General features: G+C 36.8%; 3 protein-coding genes across 3 annotated transcripts; 1 reads left to right on the forward strand and 2 right to left on the reverse strand.

The window, feature by feature from the left end:
- Positions 1–3,258: 3,258 nt before the first annotated feature.
- LOC106448687 (protein unc-13 homolog) lies at positions 3,259–7,258 on the reverse strand. Its single transcript, XM_048777754.1, has 5 exons — positions 6,694–7,258; positions 5,302–6,165; positions 4,761–5,216; positions 4,493–4,685; positions 3,259–4,414 (listed from the first exon to the last, which is right to left on the reverse strand). The coding sequence occupies exons 1-5, from the start codon at positions 7,219–7,221 to the stop codon at positions 3,477–3,479; spliced, it is 2,979 nt and encodes a 992-aa protein (XP_048633711.1). The 5' UTR covers positions 7,222–7,258; the 3' UTR covers positions 3,259–3,476.
- Positions 7,259–11,192: 3,934 nt separating this feature from the next.
- LOC106446811 (aquaporin TIP4-1) lies at positions 11,193–14,086 on the forward strand. The gene is made up of 3 exons (XM_013888613.3): positions 11,193–11,526; positions 11,702–11,940; positions 13,576–14,086. Exons 1-3 carry the CDS (start codon positions 11,400–11,402, stop codon positions 13,957–13,959), a joined length of 750 nt encoding a protein of 249 aa, XP_013744067.1. The 5' UTR covers positions 11,193–11,399; the 3' UTR covers positions 13,960–14,086.
- On the reverse strand, positions 14,063–16,362 carry LOC106446810 (putative pentatricopeptide repeat-containing protein At5g40405). The gene is made up of 2 exons (XM_013888612.3): positions 16,166–16,362; positions 14,063–15,998 (listed from the first exon to the last, which is right to left on the reverse strand). The coding sequence occupies exon 2, from the start codon at positions 15,969–15,971 to the stop codon at positions 14,139–14,141; it is 1,833 nt and encodes a 610-aa protein (XP_013744066.2). The 5' UTR covers positions 15,972–15,998; positions 16,166–16,362; the 3' UTR covers positions 14,063–14,138.
- Positions 16,363–16,486: the final 124 nt, after the last annotated feature.

A 16,486-nucleotide genomic window follows, 5' to 3' on the forward strand; every position in this document is an offset into this window, starting at 1 on the left:
TGCAATCCATGTTTCCAAACACTCCAAATTTTTAAAAGTCCTATTCAAGTGTCCAAACACTCCAATTTTGTACTTGAGTTTTAATAAGATAGATTCTCTCGTTTCCGTTTAATTGTTATTGTCGATTTTAATATTGTGAATGATTTTTTATAGTTTGTTATTAATTAATAAAAAAAAGAAATTCATAATATTTTGACAACTCTTGTTAGTATTAAAATCAAATAGCATACCCATAGTTACGTATTGTTTTCAAACTCTCTTTATATCATTAGTTATTTTTATTGATAGTAGAGATTCTTTTTAATCCATTTAAAACGAAATAACAAATGAAGACTGAATTTGGCAAAATAAATAAATAACAAATGAAGAGAAAATAAATGAAATACACAAAAACACACAGTATTTACTGTGTAAAAGGCGGAATTCTACAAATCCGCTGGGTAATTGGTGAGGGACTACGGAAAAGCGGTCCAAAGGGTAATAACTTCCCAAAATAAAAACGCACACATGTACTTTTTCTTTTTTTAAGAAAACCGCAAGTTACAGAAAAAGCTTGATTGGTAAATGAAAGTGGTTTTCGAAAACCGCAAATTACATATAAAATGTTGATTGGTAAACAAAAGTGGTTTTCGAAAAACGTCTTTCAATTACACACTACTTTAATTTCCTTTTCTTCATAACTCATTTTAAACAATAAATCTTTTCTTTATTTCAAAAAAATGAAAATAGAGAAATTAATTATACAAATAAATCTATCCAAATAGCATTAATTTATTTATTTTCATATATTTTTACATGTTTTTGTTTTAATCAACTATTTATTTTGTATTGCAAAATATTTTCACCAATATTAAGGATGATTGGTTGAACTGTAACTGTAGAAATTTATTGTAAAATTTAAGCTGGAATTTTTTTTGATTTAATTATAAGTAATGTAGCTTTAAAATTGATTACTACAATAATATATTTCTATAATAAAAAAATAGAGTTTTAGAAAATGAGACTTTTACAGCCATTTTATTATTTTTTGCAGTAGTTAAAAAAAACAAGATAAAACATAATTAGTGATTTATCGTGTCGGGCCATGCCTCTTTCTGACCTGATAACTAGTATCGCCTCCCTGCTTCATATCGATCTATTATGCGCATTTGCATTTAGCATTGGGCGCCCGGTGCCACGAAATGATTGAGATCAGTATTTATTTTATATTATTTCAATCAAAACCGCACAACTTTTTATTAAAACCACACTAGTTTTTAATGAAATCCGCATTTATCCTGCAAAACGCATGAACCGCAGTTGGATCGTACCGCAATTCAATTCCGTCTTGCTTAAAGATGGTCTAACGTTAGGACAACCAAAACGTATTTGTCCTGTTATTGTTTAGTCTTATTACCATATAAAGTAGAGAAATTAGACCACATATACCTAGAAAAATTCATAATTAAGTAAATACCCTAAATACTATTGATACTTCTAAACCCCAATATTGTCCCTGCCCTTGTCCTACCCCATATCTCTGCCCCTGCCCTTGCCCTGCCAGCTCCTGCCCATTCTTCTTCCTTCTACCTCTTGTATCTCTCTAAATTTTTTTACCGAATAATAATATGCTGGCTCTTTCTTCTTTCCTAATCCATTATCACAATAATTTTTTTCTCTTTTCTATCTCCACAGTTGTGGATCCAGTAAAATTATCTCATCGAGGTAGGAGAGAAGATTAACTCCTAACACAACCAAAAATTGATTGAACCAAATCTCTCGCCGCGAACCGAGGAGATTGAATTTCTGCAGAACTGGATGCTCAGAGTGAAGAAAAAATACAAGATCTAGTTTTTGATTGATGGAACTTCGGTGAGAACTTCCCTGCACACGACAGAGAAATAAACGAAGAGTGTAAGGTATATAATCTAATAGCTGGTAGTTTACATCTTACGTGCTAACCATTGCCCAAAATTGTTATTCATGGCATCATTGGTTTTATCTATAGAAAATTAGTTCTTGACTAAAAGTTGTTTCAATGGTCGGTATCATTCCTAGTATTGATTAACTTTAATTTTAACATAGCTGGAACTGCTGTTATCATTCATAATAGACCCTAACTATGTGCCTTGCATTACTTTATCGTTAGCATGTAACTATTTTCATCTTACGCTAACTATATGCCTCACATTGACATTATTAGGTGTTAGTATTTATATTAGCCGTTACTACAAAAGTTAGCAGTGACCTCATTTGTATCATATATAAATTAATAAACTACATCTAAATTTATGTTTTACACGTTAAATAACATATCACAATGAGGTCACTGCTTTTGTTACTTGTTAGTTATAATTTTTTCATAAACAAGTTTATTCACTAACAACTCATATAAACCAGAAATTAGATTTATGTCATTGTTAACATTACTTGATACCTACATCATTATCTGTCTAATATATATTATTTAATGCTAACATTTTCCTTAAAGCTTAACGTAAAATGTTAACATTATATGTTATAGGATAAATACCGTTTTAGAGTTATTTCATTGTTAACATTACATGACAGATGCATCATTAGCTGTTTAACTTATCTAATATTTAATGTTAACATTTTACGTTAAAGCTTAACGTTAAATATTTTAAGATAAAGCTAAACATTAAATCTTAACGTTAAATATTTTACGATAAAGCTTAACATTAAACATTTTCTGTTAACATATAATAATCTATGTTTGAGTTTCCTACTATGTTTTTTCTCTTTGTGGACTATTGATTCCTACAATTTATCGTAATCTCTAATTTATTGGTAGAAAATTCATAAATTAGGGAAAACGTTTTTGGTGTATCTGAGATTAGATGTTGATGACGAGCATGAATTAAAAATGAGGAGATTATTGTTGGATTTGAATTGGAAACCAAGTAAGCAATAGTTAAATGATTCGATGAAAAATTGATTGTGTGTTTGAAGAAAAGCTTTATACTTCGATAAAGGTGGAGAAGAAAGATAAAAAAAGATTTATGATAGAGATGAAAACCTGGAAAAGAAAGAGAAAGAAATTCGGGAAAGAAAGAGAAAGATGAGGAATGTTTGGAGCAGGGGTAAAACCGTCAAAGAGAACCAAAAATGTACTTGGTACTAGAGTTTTTGAGCGCATAGGATATTTCTCTAATATTGCACTCGATTTGGTATTTCTAGCCAATTGTCTCTGTAAAGTAGTGGTTCCCCAGCCGCGGGACATCTCTAAGCATATAACTTCACACACGTGATGGTAACTACATCGAATAGGTTATTTAATATATTGTTCAAAAACAAATTAACAAACGATATAAAATGAATATAGTACGTATAGGAAATGTATACAAAAACAAAAGCCAAAAAACAAATAATTATTAAACAAAAAAATGAAACTCACTATACAAATCTCGGATCCTCCCTGCAGTGAAACACACTCTTAAATCTTGTGAGGTTATTAACCGTTCCAGTAGATTCCACTAGAGCTTCTTCGGTAGATTATATGTCTTCTTGAGAAACCTCGTCGCAGATTCATCGTTACGATAACACAAAACTCGTAAGAGCGTGTTTGGTTCCATACCACTCCACTGGCCTGAAGTCGGAGGCAACGGAAGCCTAGACTTAGCTGAAGAACCGTATGCTTCGAGCGTCATTCCCTTAAACCTCTCTATCAAACTGTCTGTGTCTGTACTGAACAGAGGAAGCACACCTCTAACCGTGGTCGAGAACTTATCGATCAGGTCCATGGCCAGACCATCTCCATTCGCCCAGAACAGATCTTTCATAGATTTGAAATCTTGTTCCATAATCTGAGAGTCTTGTATTGTAAAAGCCCTAGAGGGTCCTCCAGCAAGTAGGACAAGTAAGAAGCCATCGAAAGAAGCTCTCATAAGATCGGTTATGATGCGCGTACGGACTCTTTCATGTACCGTCTCTGCTATGACTGTCAAATTCTGTTCGAGCTCCTTGAGGAAAGGCTCGATTCTAGAGGACGAGAGGTCACCGATGTATAATCCGTCCCATAACGCGTGGCTTAGGTCATGGAAGACGACTTTGTAAGCTAAAGACTCAGATAGCTGTTGAACGCCTTCGATGCAAGCCGCTGGTGTGAGCTCAAACTTTTTCCCTAAACCGTTGGAGAAGTCGTCGGTGTGAGCTGACTCACAGTTCCTCAAATGCGTGATCACTCTCTTCTCCACAACGTCAAGCTCGCTGCGGATTTTGTGCAAGCTGTTTATTCTGATACATATCTGCGTGACCCCAAAGGAACCAGCCTCTCCGTTGGCAATCGGAACCTGAGAGTTTTTCTTCTGAGAAGGAGGTGACTTTTCTTTCTTCTTCCAAACACCTTGGAACTTTGACTCCGTTGTACATCGTGTGAGTGCAGGCATTGTAGGCATGTACGTAGTTCGAGAGCCTGAACATCATTATCATTACATGTTAGAAAATCAAAATTTTCAACAGATAGGAATCAATCATATGCCAGCAAACTTACCACAACCAGATTTCGCCTTTGAGACATAATACTGAAGATATTTGTCTAAACCAATGATCAAATCAGGTAACACAGCAGGATGCATAGGTATGGGAAGCTGAAAAAACGCTTCCAAAGTTTCATCAGTAATACGCAACACTTCTGCAGCAGATAGTGCATATCCTCCTTCTTGGTTCTCCACCGGATTCCAAACCTGGAAAAAGAAAACTCTGGTGATTAATTAAATCACTCCAAAGCTTAATAAAGACTATGTTTGATTTTTACTAACCTCTTGCTGCAAATTCCTGTCGACCCATTCCTTGAGTCTGTCTATCCTTGCCTTGATCCAGTCTTTGACCAAATTAGCAATAACAGTCTCAGCTTCGAAAGGAGGCATCTCACGGATAATCGCTTTGCCACCATCATCGCTGTCAACAGAATCCTCTACTGCGATTTGCACAAGATCCTTCTCTAGCTTATCAGCAGCTCTTAATACCTGAACAGCATCGGGTGTCAATTCAGATATCCCGGAGATAAACTGTTTAATCTCGTTTCCGTAACAAACATGGAGTGTAGCCACAGCAACTCCTGCGGCAAACGGATGCCACCTCTTCCATATTGGACTGAACATCCGCTTTTCCTGAACAGCTAGCTCGCCAATGTCTTTAGCAAGGATGGCAAGAACAGGAAGAGGGTTTTTCTGGTTCCTCGATGCCCTCCTGCTAGAATCTGCTTTCTCCATTCTCTATTCACATATAAAATAATCAAATATAAGTTGATAGAATAGTTATAAGAAACGGTAAGTAAAAAGACACAATGCCAACACTTGCCTGAGCAAAAGCAGTACGTAGTGATGACCTGATGTATGTCTCAATCCTCGTACGAGCTACATCAACTTCTCCTTTCCTCCTTCTACGATATTCGTTAGATATATCTTCAACTAAAATCCTAGCTGCTGATACACCCAAAGAAACAATGCCCTCCATTGTACCGACATTGCTTCGGTCAAAGGTGTCATGGTACGCAAGGAGCCTTTTCTCTGCCCAACCCAATATAGCACTAAGCGTAGCACTCAAAACTTGGGAGTACTCAGGATCTTTCGTCGTCTTTGCATCTTTAGCAACTTCCGCAAGCTGAGACTCACAAGCGTAAAGCAAATCCATCTCAACTTGTCCAGTCACAACATACCGAGAGAACAAAAGCCACGTGAAACAGAGGTTATGAAGCATCTGGTTAATCCCAAGAATCACCCACGTCTTCTTTATATGTTCCATAAGGTCATCAACTTCCTCCACCATGGAGGTAGCGTCGCTAGAATCAAAACAAGCCTCTAAAAGCATTTCATATAGCCTGAGATTAAACGGAGAGCCATCAGCCCAGTGGCAAGAGTCAGAGAAAGACCCGTCAGATCTAGTGGCTAGCGACATGACCGCAGATCGAAGACTCTGCATCTGCTCGTTGTTCCTTCCAGTCTCCAAAGGCCGGTCAAGCGCACCGTGAATGATCTGCCGCAGTCGTTGAGAAGAACTCGTCTTGTCAAGCGGTACGCGAGGGTGCAACAGAAGACCTGCCTCGAGAACCTTGAGTGATCTCTTCAGCCACGCGTCGTACTCTTGCTGATCTGTGAAATCAGATGACTTAAGCTGCTGTAACAATTCTAACGGAAGAACCACTGACTCTATCTTCCTTCCAACCTGAAAAAAAAAACATTAAATAAACTTTCCAGCAATTAACATATTCATATCCAGAAACATACAATTAAAGATCTATAAACATCAAGAAAATCAAATCACGGATAAGTTAGGCTCCGAATGATGACTGCGGTTTGAAGATAAACGGTTCACCTGCACCTAACAGTTATAAAAATATATAGATATATAGTATATGTAGAGATTTTTGTTATTGTTAACTGCAGGGCGGGCGGTACGATGGTCACCATTCAAAGTCTTAATTAGAATCAATATAACAAAATCATGATACGAGCGATTAGATTCAACTAAATCGAGATCGAGATTTACAATAAATCGAACAATTGACCAGGTCAAGGTGTGAATCAGCTCAATGCAGAAGCGAAACTGAGCTAACCGCAGATGTTTCTTTGATTTTTTGCATTAGTCTCTCTATGCTATTAGGAAACACTATGTAAAGGTCTTTTTTTTTTTGAGTTTAAATTTAACATTTTAATTCAAAAAAAAAAAAAAAAAAAAAAAAACTGAGCTAACCTGACTAGCAGCGATCCTAAGGAAAGCTCTACGAACGCGCGAATCGACGGACTCCGATACTCGCATTTGGATCCGCATCAGCTCACCGACAGTAGTGGGGCGCTTCGACTTACCACCCGAGCCAGAGCCCGAACCAGAGCCCGAGCCAGGGCTCTTGGTAGATCCAGGCGATAAGGATGACAACGACTTCATCCCCAAGGCCTTCTTCATCTTGCTCGCGGCGGCTGCGGTCAGAGAACGCTGGGCAGCTGGAGAAGCGGGAGAGGCGCCGTTGCTCGGAGAGTCCGGATTAGCAACGGAGAGTGACGAGACGGCGGATGAGAGAGGCTTCCCGGTGGCGCTACGGCATGCGGCGACGAAGATCTCGTAGGAAATGAGGCGGAGGTCGGATTCGGAGAACTGGACGGCGAGTTGTCCGAGTGGAGACGGTGGTAGATCGGAGGGAATCGTGGATGCCATCGACGGTGGCGGCGGCGTCGTCTCTCGCTTGGAGTGACCCAGAGACAGCTCTCTGAAGAGGTGAGCCATTTTTTTGTTTGCGTGTGGAGAGCAGCGAAAAGGAACAATAATACAGCTTCTAATAACAGTTGCCCCCAGAAAAAAAAGAAGAAATGGCACTATTGTAATTATTTTTTAACTATTGATTTTTCGTCTTATTATATTAATGAAATTTCATTGCGTTAGTTGGTCAAAGTTAAAACTTTTTTTTTTGGTATAATTGACCAAAAACTTGACCTTTAAATTTCCTTATAAATTGAAGTGCTTGAGCTGTAAACATATCTTCATTAATCTCTACCTAATTGTATATTCATGAATACCAGCTATGTTTGTATAATTGGTTGTACATTAACCGAAATTGTCTTACACATGATCATACTTTTGTTTAATAACACAAGTTGTTTGTATAATCGTTTATAGCATCAGTAAAAAATAACTAAAAGAAGTAAAAATGAATAATAGAATGGTCGAGTGGTAAAGAGGACTTAGAAATGTGATAAGTACTCCATGTTTAAAAACTACCATCTCAGATTTATCTGTTTGTATGATTAGACGTAATTTTCATTACAAACAGCTAAACTGGTGTTGATAGGCAAATTTTTAAACATTAGTCGGTTAAGAATCGCTATTACAGATATCCCAGATTATGAAAAAACTGAATAATAGACATAATTGTAAGTTGTAACCATTTTCGTAATTGATGAAAGATGACGTAATTTGTAGGTGTAGGAAGAAAAAATTACCACTGATAATGTTTTGGTTAATTCAGAAAAGTAAAAAAAAAACAACAATGAGAAACAAGTAAACAGATTCCATTATGGTAAAGAAAAGAAGCATACATAATTGAAGGATTAAAATAAAAAGAATAAAAAGTGTGGAAATGGGAGCTGGAGCATGAGATGCGAACAGCTTGGAGACGGTCTCACGCTCATGTCTCATGATCCTTCTTTTGTGGGCGAACTGGACCACGTAATATGCATATTTTAAGTTTCTTCTTTTTCTTTAAGTAAATTATAATTCACAATTTCACACCACCAGTTGATTGTTTCAAACAATTTTGCAGTTCGAAGTCTGGATATAAGTTTAGGGAGATAGTTACGGTATTTGGGTGATTACTTTGGTTATAGTGTTGGACATATATTTGTTACAAATAACCTATCAAAACTAGACCTATAATATCAAGTTTGAAAGTAAAGTCAACTTGATTTATATTGTGATTAAATATACATGGTGATTTAATTTACCGTGAATAGTAATCCAGGTTCACTAGCATGTGGGTTTGTTTTGTTTTTTTTAACGCTGTGTATTATTAAGCCACATGGACAAAAAATTTTAAAACACAAGATCATACCAGTAGGTATATCATAAGAGAGGATAAATAGAAAATATCAGAGGTTATCCTACTCAAAAGAACACAAAGGCAATACACGAAGACAGTACTCTTCTGATGGCGTGCACTCGGAGATGAGGTTGGAAGAGAGGCTAGTGTTTCCTCATACATCAATGATTGTAATTTACACCATCTGCGATGGAAACTCGCCATATGAAATCAAGGTTCTGGAAGGATGAAATGCTAAAACCATGAGCTCAAACCCTCCAAACATTTGGGCTCTTCTTTTATCCACATTAGTGGCTTGAAAAGAACTCAGTTTTTTGGAAGTCTGGCTCCATGAAATCAATCCCACCAGTTCTGACAGTCGCAACAAATTTCAGTAAAGCAAGACCACTGAAACGCCTAAGAGTGAGAGGCGAGACATAGTAGAGAACACTCGATAGATCACTAGATAACTGAACACCCTACCAAAGATGCATGACCGTCTCAAATTGAGACGATTCTTTGATAGCCCGAGGCCATTGCAGACCTCCATCAACAACAAACGATTGAAACCATTTTCACTTCAAGACCACCTCAAATAGAAACAGAACCATTTGCACGACTAAAGATAACAAACAGAGAAACTGAAGAAGAGAACAATCCTTAAACTCCAAAAGCATATGCCGCTCCATGCCGTCAAATACGGCAAGACACAACCAAAACCAGGTGAAGCTCCGATGTGATACGACAAACCAAACACCGCCAAGAAACTAAGAGATCAAATCTGGATATATGATATCAAGAGTACAAGCGGGATACCCGCACCATTGATCGAACAAATACGGAGCCTCCATCATTATAGCAGAGAAGATCATGGCCCAGGCAAGAATATTAAGCATCAAACGCTCCAACTCCACAACAGCCTTTTGAGTAGCTATAGAACATAAGATTCTCCAGCGACCTCCGTTACAGAGATAGAAAAATAACACATAACCTTGCTGTTGAAAAACACCACCCCTAACACCAGAGAACGCTAAGACACTACAATATCACTAGATCCATATATGTTGATTGAAAAGCGTGAAAGATGTCAAACAAAGGTAAATGATAGCGAAGGGAGCCTCTCCTGGCGATGGCGAGGAGCGCCGAACGCTAGAGAAGCGAGGATCTGGCCAAGGAAGACGACGGCGGCTGATGAAATTATTTTCAGTTAATAATGTCTTTATTTAACTTAGTATCGTGGGTTTGTTTGAATAGATAGATAAATTTTTTTTGGAATGAATATTAAATTTGTATTCATCAAAAAACATTTCTCATCAAGTTTGTGCTTAAGCAAATCATTTTTCAAAAAGCTGCTTGGTCTCTAAAGAAGATAAGAACCACCTAATTATCAAGAAACTATTTTAAGGTCAGGGAGAAGAAAATGTGTAAGTTTGAAAAAAGAATGAGAGAAATGAACTCCAAGGTGGATGCAATATAAAGGTATTTAAGCAAAAAACGATGAACTATTGCATCTCATGTGAAAGTTATGGACACTCAACTAGCTCAAGTAATAGCCGACACTAAAGGAGTGGCAATGAAAAAAGAGGCCTAGTAATAAATATAGCAATCCAAGACTCTGAGATCAAAAGCTTCATGTCCACATAAATAATCATATACGAGTTTGAAAGTTTAAATTACTGCTCATAAGAAGATTTAGGTGACTAGAGCTGTGAGTGAGAATAGTTCAGTACACTTACCTTTGGACAAGTGATTTTGATGAGGAAGAGAAGGATTTGGTTGAGAAAATTTTGGATTTGGCCAAGCAAAAAGACAATATGGTCGACAAATTCTATCACTCTGTCCGACCATGAACCCACGGTCAAGAACCAGGCCGAGTGCATGGCTGGAGACAAATCCATATGGACCAATCCAAAGAAAACAATGTGAAATGTCAAGGAAAGCCTAAGCATTCTAAGGATGCTTCACGTTCATTTGGTGGCGATAGTAAATAAAGAAAGTACATAATTAGATGAGTTCAAAGGATGCTTCCTAATCTTAAACAAACACTTAGAAATGAATTGCTAAGTTGAAAATGTTAAGGAACTTAAATGAGAAAAGTACAGGGTTAGGCGAGACTGATTAATAAAGCACAATTTTATGTGAATAGAAATGTACAAGGAAAAAAGACTTATGTGTATTTTCTTTCTTGGGCTGTTTTTTAGCAACTTGGCTTATCGCTTCTCTCATAGTTTAAGAATCGTTTTCTGACGATCTAGATTTTGTTCAACTGAATTCAATACTTTCTTATAATCGTCAATTTGTCTTGGTATTTCAAATAACCTAGTATCAAATTTTCATCTATAAAAATCGGCCAAATTCAGATCAACAATGTTCTATTCAGTTATTTTAGCCAACTCAAGTCCAAACTGAACCATCTAAGAATGGTCAGTTTGGGTCGGTTCCTTTGGTTCTAGTTTAGTCGTTTTCATGCTCATGTCTAGTGGCGAGACCTTCCTCTAACATACTTGTCCCAATATTTTCGGTAATACTGAAAGAATACAACAAATAAGAAAATGGTACAATCTGTACCACCCTTTAAGGACACCAATCAGAGCACTGTAATGTGTAGCATGACTCGAACTGTAACCTAATTTCCAAAAACGATATGTTAAAGAAAGTAATACATCGCACATCTCACTAAAGAACATCATACAAGTCAACTTTCGACTCATATCAATCATTCATCATACAATAATTGTGTCCATGTGCTCCCTTAGCATTTTCTTCTCAGTTCTCGCTTTATTTTGTTTGACCAAAACGAACTCATTAAAAGCCGCTCCGATGTATTAACGCTCAACATCAACCAGAACCATCCAAGAATATTTCTCTGGTTTAGATTTATTTCAAAACCATGAAGAAGATCGACTTGGGGAACCACCGCGAGGCGGCTCAGCCAGACTGCATCAAAGCTCTCATTGTCGAATTCATCACCACATTTTTCTTTGTTTTCGCCGGCGTCGGATCCGCCATGGCCACAGGTAAATTATTTTACAACACATTATATTCATGTTCTTTGTTACAATTTGGTCATACCAAGTTAGTTACTGGCTATGTACACGCAAATCTAATCCAAGTCAATTTACATTGGTATTTTTAATCATTCTGCTTCTCAAATCTATGGCTTATGTTGTTTATATTTTATTCATGGTATAGACAGCTTAGTCGGAAACACATTGGTCGGACTTTTGGCGGTCGCGGTGGCTCATGCCCTTGTAGTGGCGGTCATGATATCTGCGGGCCATATCTCCGGTGGCCACCTCAACCCCGCTGTCACCATCGGCCTACTTTTCGGAGGTCACATCAGTGTCTTCCGCGCATTCCTCTATTGGATCGATCAGCTGTTGGCCTCCTCCGCAGCCTGCTTCCTCCTAAGTTACCTCACTGGAGGAATGGTACGTTTAATATCACCAAAATTAATAAAACGTTAATTAATATAGTTTAACACGTATTATTAGCATACATGCTAATACAAATACAAATTATAACCCAATAATTCATATTTCACATGGTTTTATTCTTTAGTATTTTAATCTGACACTAGATTTTGACCCGCGCAACCGCGCGGGTGTTTGTTTTTACTTTTTTTTATACATAAATTATTATTTTTAAACATTAGTGGTATATTTTTTAAACATTAATCATATACTTAAATGTTTATATAACTATTTCAAATATAATAATTTTATAATTTACATGTTATAATTAATCATTTGGTTAAAACCGTATGTATTTTCAATTCTTATTATATATTTATTTTATTGTATTTGCATTTAGTTATTAAGCAAATTAATATATTCATGAGAAAACATATTTGAAAAGTATTTTGTATTTAATTTATGCTAAATTCTGACCCGTGTTTCAAAATTGTATTTATTTTTACTAATATTTTTTATGCTTATTTATTTTAGATAATATATTATTGTATATACATAAGTCTAAGATATGTTAATTTTTAGACATGTATTATAAAGTTTGTTAATTTTAAACCGTTCTATCATCATATTATATTTTTAAAATAAATAATTTATATTTATGAAAATAAAATTTATAAATTTATCAATTGAATATACTTTTAACATGAGACTATAAAGTGGATAAATAGGATATAATTTATTTATTTTTCATTTTATAAACGATAACTTAAAATATATTAAATTATTGTTAAAATACTTTTACACAGATTTATTAGAATTTTTAAATATAATATATAAATATATATATATTTAAAATGAAAATATATTATGATTAAAGTAGTTATAGCGATTTTATATTATAAGCTTTAAAGAAATACATGTTAATTTTTATACATGTATTATATATTTTGCTTAACCCATCTTACCAACGTATTAGATTTTATTTTTGAACATAAATATTTTATACTTATGAAAATAAAATTTATAAATTTAATACAATTTTATTGTACTTAGCTCAATATAATAATTTTTTTTTAATATGATTGATTATGATTATATAATATATAAAATATTACAGAATTTTTATTTTTTATTTTATAAACGATTATTGGATTTATTAATATATAATAATATTTCAAACTAATTTCAAAATTAGTGAAAAATATTTAAATATAATTTCGAAAATGAAAATCTTGTAAAAATCTTTTAAAACAGAGTTGTTAGATTTTTAAAATAAATAATTTTATATTCAAAATAAAAAGATATCAAAAGATATTATGATTAAAGTATTTTAAAGATTATATGTATTATTAGTCTTAATAAAATGCATTTAATAAAAATTTTAAGTGATGGTCCAAATTAAAAAAAAAAATCACACATGAAAGAAGTCATGACTTCTCTTTTAATATATAAGATTAGAAACCAAAATATTAAAAACTAATATGTTCTATAAGTATATTTTTAAAATACTTTTAACAATCTCAATTCAAGTTAAATGTATAAAATAAAATACACAATTTAAACACATGATGCTATGTAAATCATACGTGATAAAACGTTTTTTAAAAGATTATGCATTTTACCTAGTTTGACATTATTACGTTTTGTGATTAGGGAACTCCGGTTCACACTTTGGCAAGTGGAATCAGTTACACCCAGGGTATCATATGGGAGATCATCTTAACATTCTCACTTCTCTTCACTGTCTACGCCACGATGGTGGATCCCAAGAAAGGCTCCCTTGATGGGCTAGGCCCACTTCTCACCGGATTCGTCGTCGGAGCCAACATCCTTGCCGGTGGCGCCTTCTCTGGAGCCTCAATGAACCCGGCCAGATCATTTGGACCTGCTTTGGTCTCTGGGAACTGGACTGACCATTGGGTATATTGGGTTGGACCGTTGATCGGTGGTGGACTTGCAGGATTCATCTACGAGAACGTCCTCATTGACCGTTCAGATGCCCCACTCGCCGACGACGAGCAACCATTCCTAAATTGAATGCTTGAATCTATACTATGCACGTTACATATCTATCAAGCTCATCACTAATGATGCATCTTCTTGGTACACTTCAAGATGTATCTCTTGTACTCCTATCGTATTTCAAGCAATTTCTTTAAATTTATCAAGTTCCAGTTATCAAAAGTATAAAACATTATAGAATATCAAAACAAGATTCACCAAAAGCCATTGCAAGAACAGCGACCGTCTTTGAAATGGTGGAACCTGTTTCTGTCTCTCACAATGATCTCTCTGTCAAAAATCTTGGAGATCATCATAGAGACCTGATGACAATCACCACAAACTCGAAGGTTCTTCACGATCCTAATAGGGACATCTTCTTTCAAACTCATTATACCAAACGCAATCGCTGCCTTTTCGCTATGTAGACACAAAGCATCCTCTTTCTCCTCTTCATCTATGTCAAACATAACCGGGCTCGTGTCTGCTTTATACCCAGCAAGTCTCAGCCTCCTCGAGATCTCCTTCCAAAACGACTCGATCTCTGTATACCTCGGGTGCGATTTATCTCCGACAAAGAACTCATGGACTTCTCCGTTGACCTCCATTACACTGCACCCTGGTTCCTTTCTAACTCCTCTAGATTTCATCGACTGTCTAACATGACTAACGTTCTCCCAATTGTCTGACTCTGCATAGATGTTTGATAACATGACATAAGCCCCGTGATTCGTCGTCTCTAGCTCGAGCATTTTTTTAGATGCAAGGACACCAAGTTCGAGATTCTTGTACATTCTAGATGCGTGGAGCACAGAGCTCCATACAGCAGCGTGAGGCTTCATTGGCATACGCTGGATGATCCCGACTGCTTCTTCTAAGTGACCTGCACGAGCATACAAATCAACTAAGCAGCCGTAGTGATCAAGCTGAGGCTCAATCCCAAACTCATCCCTCATCGAATCAAAATGTCTCTGCCCTTCATCTACCAAACCAACCACACTGCAACCTCTTAGAACCGAGACGAACGTGACAGCGTTTGGAGTAACACCATCTCGTTTCATAAGAGAGAAAAGCTCGAGACATTTCTCTCCGAACCCATTCATGGCAAACCCGTTCAGGGCGCTGCTCCACGTGTACACATTCTTCTCTTCCAAGCCCCAGAACACTTCCATAGCTCTGTTCATGTCGCCGCATTTTGCGTACAAGTCGACCAACGTTGTCCCAAGCCTCACAGTGATTTTGATTTTGTTTCTCTCTATGTAAGAATGAGCCCACCTCCCTTGGTCCAAAGCTCCCAACTGAGTACAAGCGGATAAAACGGAGATCATAGAAACCGCGTTCACTTTCACACCTTCCAGCTGCATCAGATGAAACAAGTCCAGAGCTTCCCTCGATTCTCCGACCTGAGCATAGCCAGAGATCATAGCGTTCCATGCAATGGGGTCTTTCTCCGGCATCTCCTCAAACAACTTCCTCGCGAAACCAACATCCCCGCATCTCGCACAGGCCGTGACCATCGCCGTCCGACACACGAAGTCCGGACAAGGAACCGAGTCAAACACCTTGTGGCAAGAATCCGGACACCCTAGCTCAGCGTACAAAGAGATCAACCCGGTTTGGACATGCGGGTCATTGTCAAAACCGCGTCTTATGGTCGTACCGTGAACTTGAAGCCCTGTCTCACGCATACCCATCCCGGTACAGGCCTGAACCAAGAAGTTGACAGTGTAATTATCCGGTTTAAGATCGGAATGAAGTATCTTTCTGTAAAAATCGAAGCTTTTCTCTGGAACAGGGCTTTTACAATGTGCTCTGATCATAGAGTTGAGAGCAAACAATGTAGGCTTATCAGACCTATCCAGGATCTGATTCGCGTAGTCTAAGTGTTTCTGATCGCTCAAAGCCACCGCCTTTACGAACTGACCCACGAGATGGTCATCGTTGAGCGTCCCGTCGACTACGAGCTTGGCGTGGATTTGCCGCACTTCCTTAAACGGAGTGCCGGAATCCAAAAGAGCGATGACCGGGTGTTTCACGATTCTGCTCATGACTATAACAACAACATCCTATGCAACCTGCAGGGAAGAAGGTACCAAGGAAGAACAATGTCAAGTAATGGTAAGAGATTGTGTTTAAAGTTCAGTTGGGCATTTTATCGAACATCTGGTGTGCGACTCTCGAAAATTTACAACTGCTAAAAAAGTCATGAAAATGCGGAAGATTATAAGGAGAGGATTATAACCTGACTCGGCGGCCTGCAAACTCTGCGCCGGTAAGATCTTTACGGCAGCAAAATTTTCCCAGGAGAGAGAGAGAAGAAGAAGCGTATCGATGAGTTTAGACACTAAACCAGTGTTTGGGTTATGTTGCAATTGTGATGCAGAACCGATCCAAAACCAACTTGAAAAAATAGTTTTTGATTCCGAATAAGTTGAACTAAAATTGTTGACAAAAACAAAAAAAATGGAACTTTAAAGGGGTTAGCGGGAATTGTATTCACGTGCGGTTTTGATTTTTATAATCTAGAAATTTGCTGAATTTGTAAAGATAAAAAATTCACACT

This window comes from Brassica napus, chromosome A4 (genome assembly GCF_020379485.1).
Source record: "Brassica napus cultivar Da-Ae chromosome A4, Da-Ae, whole genome shotgun sequence".
NCBI lineage: Eukaryota > Viridiplantae > Streptophyta > Magnoliopsida > Brassicales > Brassicaceae > Brassica > Brassica napus.

Excerpts from the sequence above, each read along its gene's own strand:
- LOC106448687 (XM_048777754.1), bottom strand. The coding sequence starts at position 7,221 with ATGGCTCACCTCTTCAGAGAGCTGTCTCTGGGTCACTCCAAGCGAGAG. Across the intron at positions 5,217-5,301 it reads TACGTACTGCTTTTGCTCAG|AGAATGGAGAAAGCAGATTC; the intron begins GCAAGTGTTGGC and ends ATATGTGAATAG. Across the intron at positions 4,415-4,492 it reads AAAGGCGAAATCTGGTTGTG|GCTCTCGAACTACGTACATG; the intron begins GTAAGTTTGCTG and ends AATGATGTTCAG.
- LOC106446811 (XM_013888613.3), top strand. The coding sequence starts at position 11,400 with ATGAAGAAGATCGACTTGGGGAACCACCGCGAGGCGGCTCAGCCAGAC. Across the intron at positions 11,527-11,701 it reads CGGATCCGCCATGGCCACAG|ACAGCTTAGTCGGAAACACA; the intron begins GTAAATTATTTT and ends TTCATGGTATAG. Across the intron at positions 11,941-13,575 it reads GTTACCTCACTGGAGGAATG|GGAACTCCGGTTCACACTTT; the intron begins GTACGTTTAATA and ends TTTTGTGATTAG.
- LOC106446810 (XM_013888612.3), bottom strand. The coding sequence starts at position 15,971 with ATGAGCAGAATCGTGAAACACCCGGTCATCGCTCTTTTGGATTCCGGC.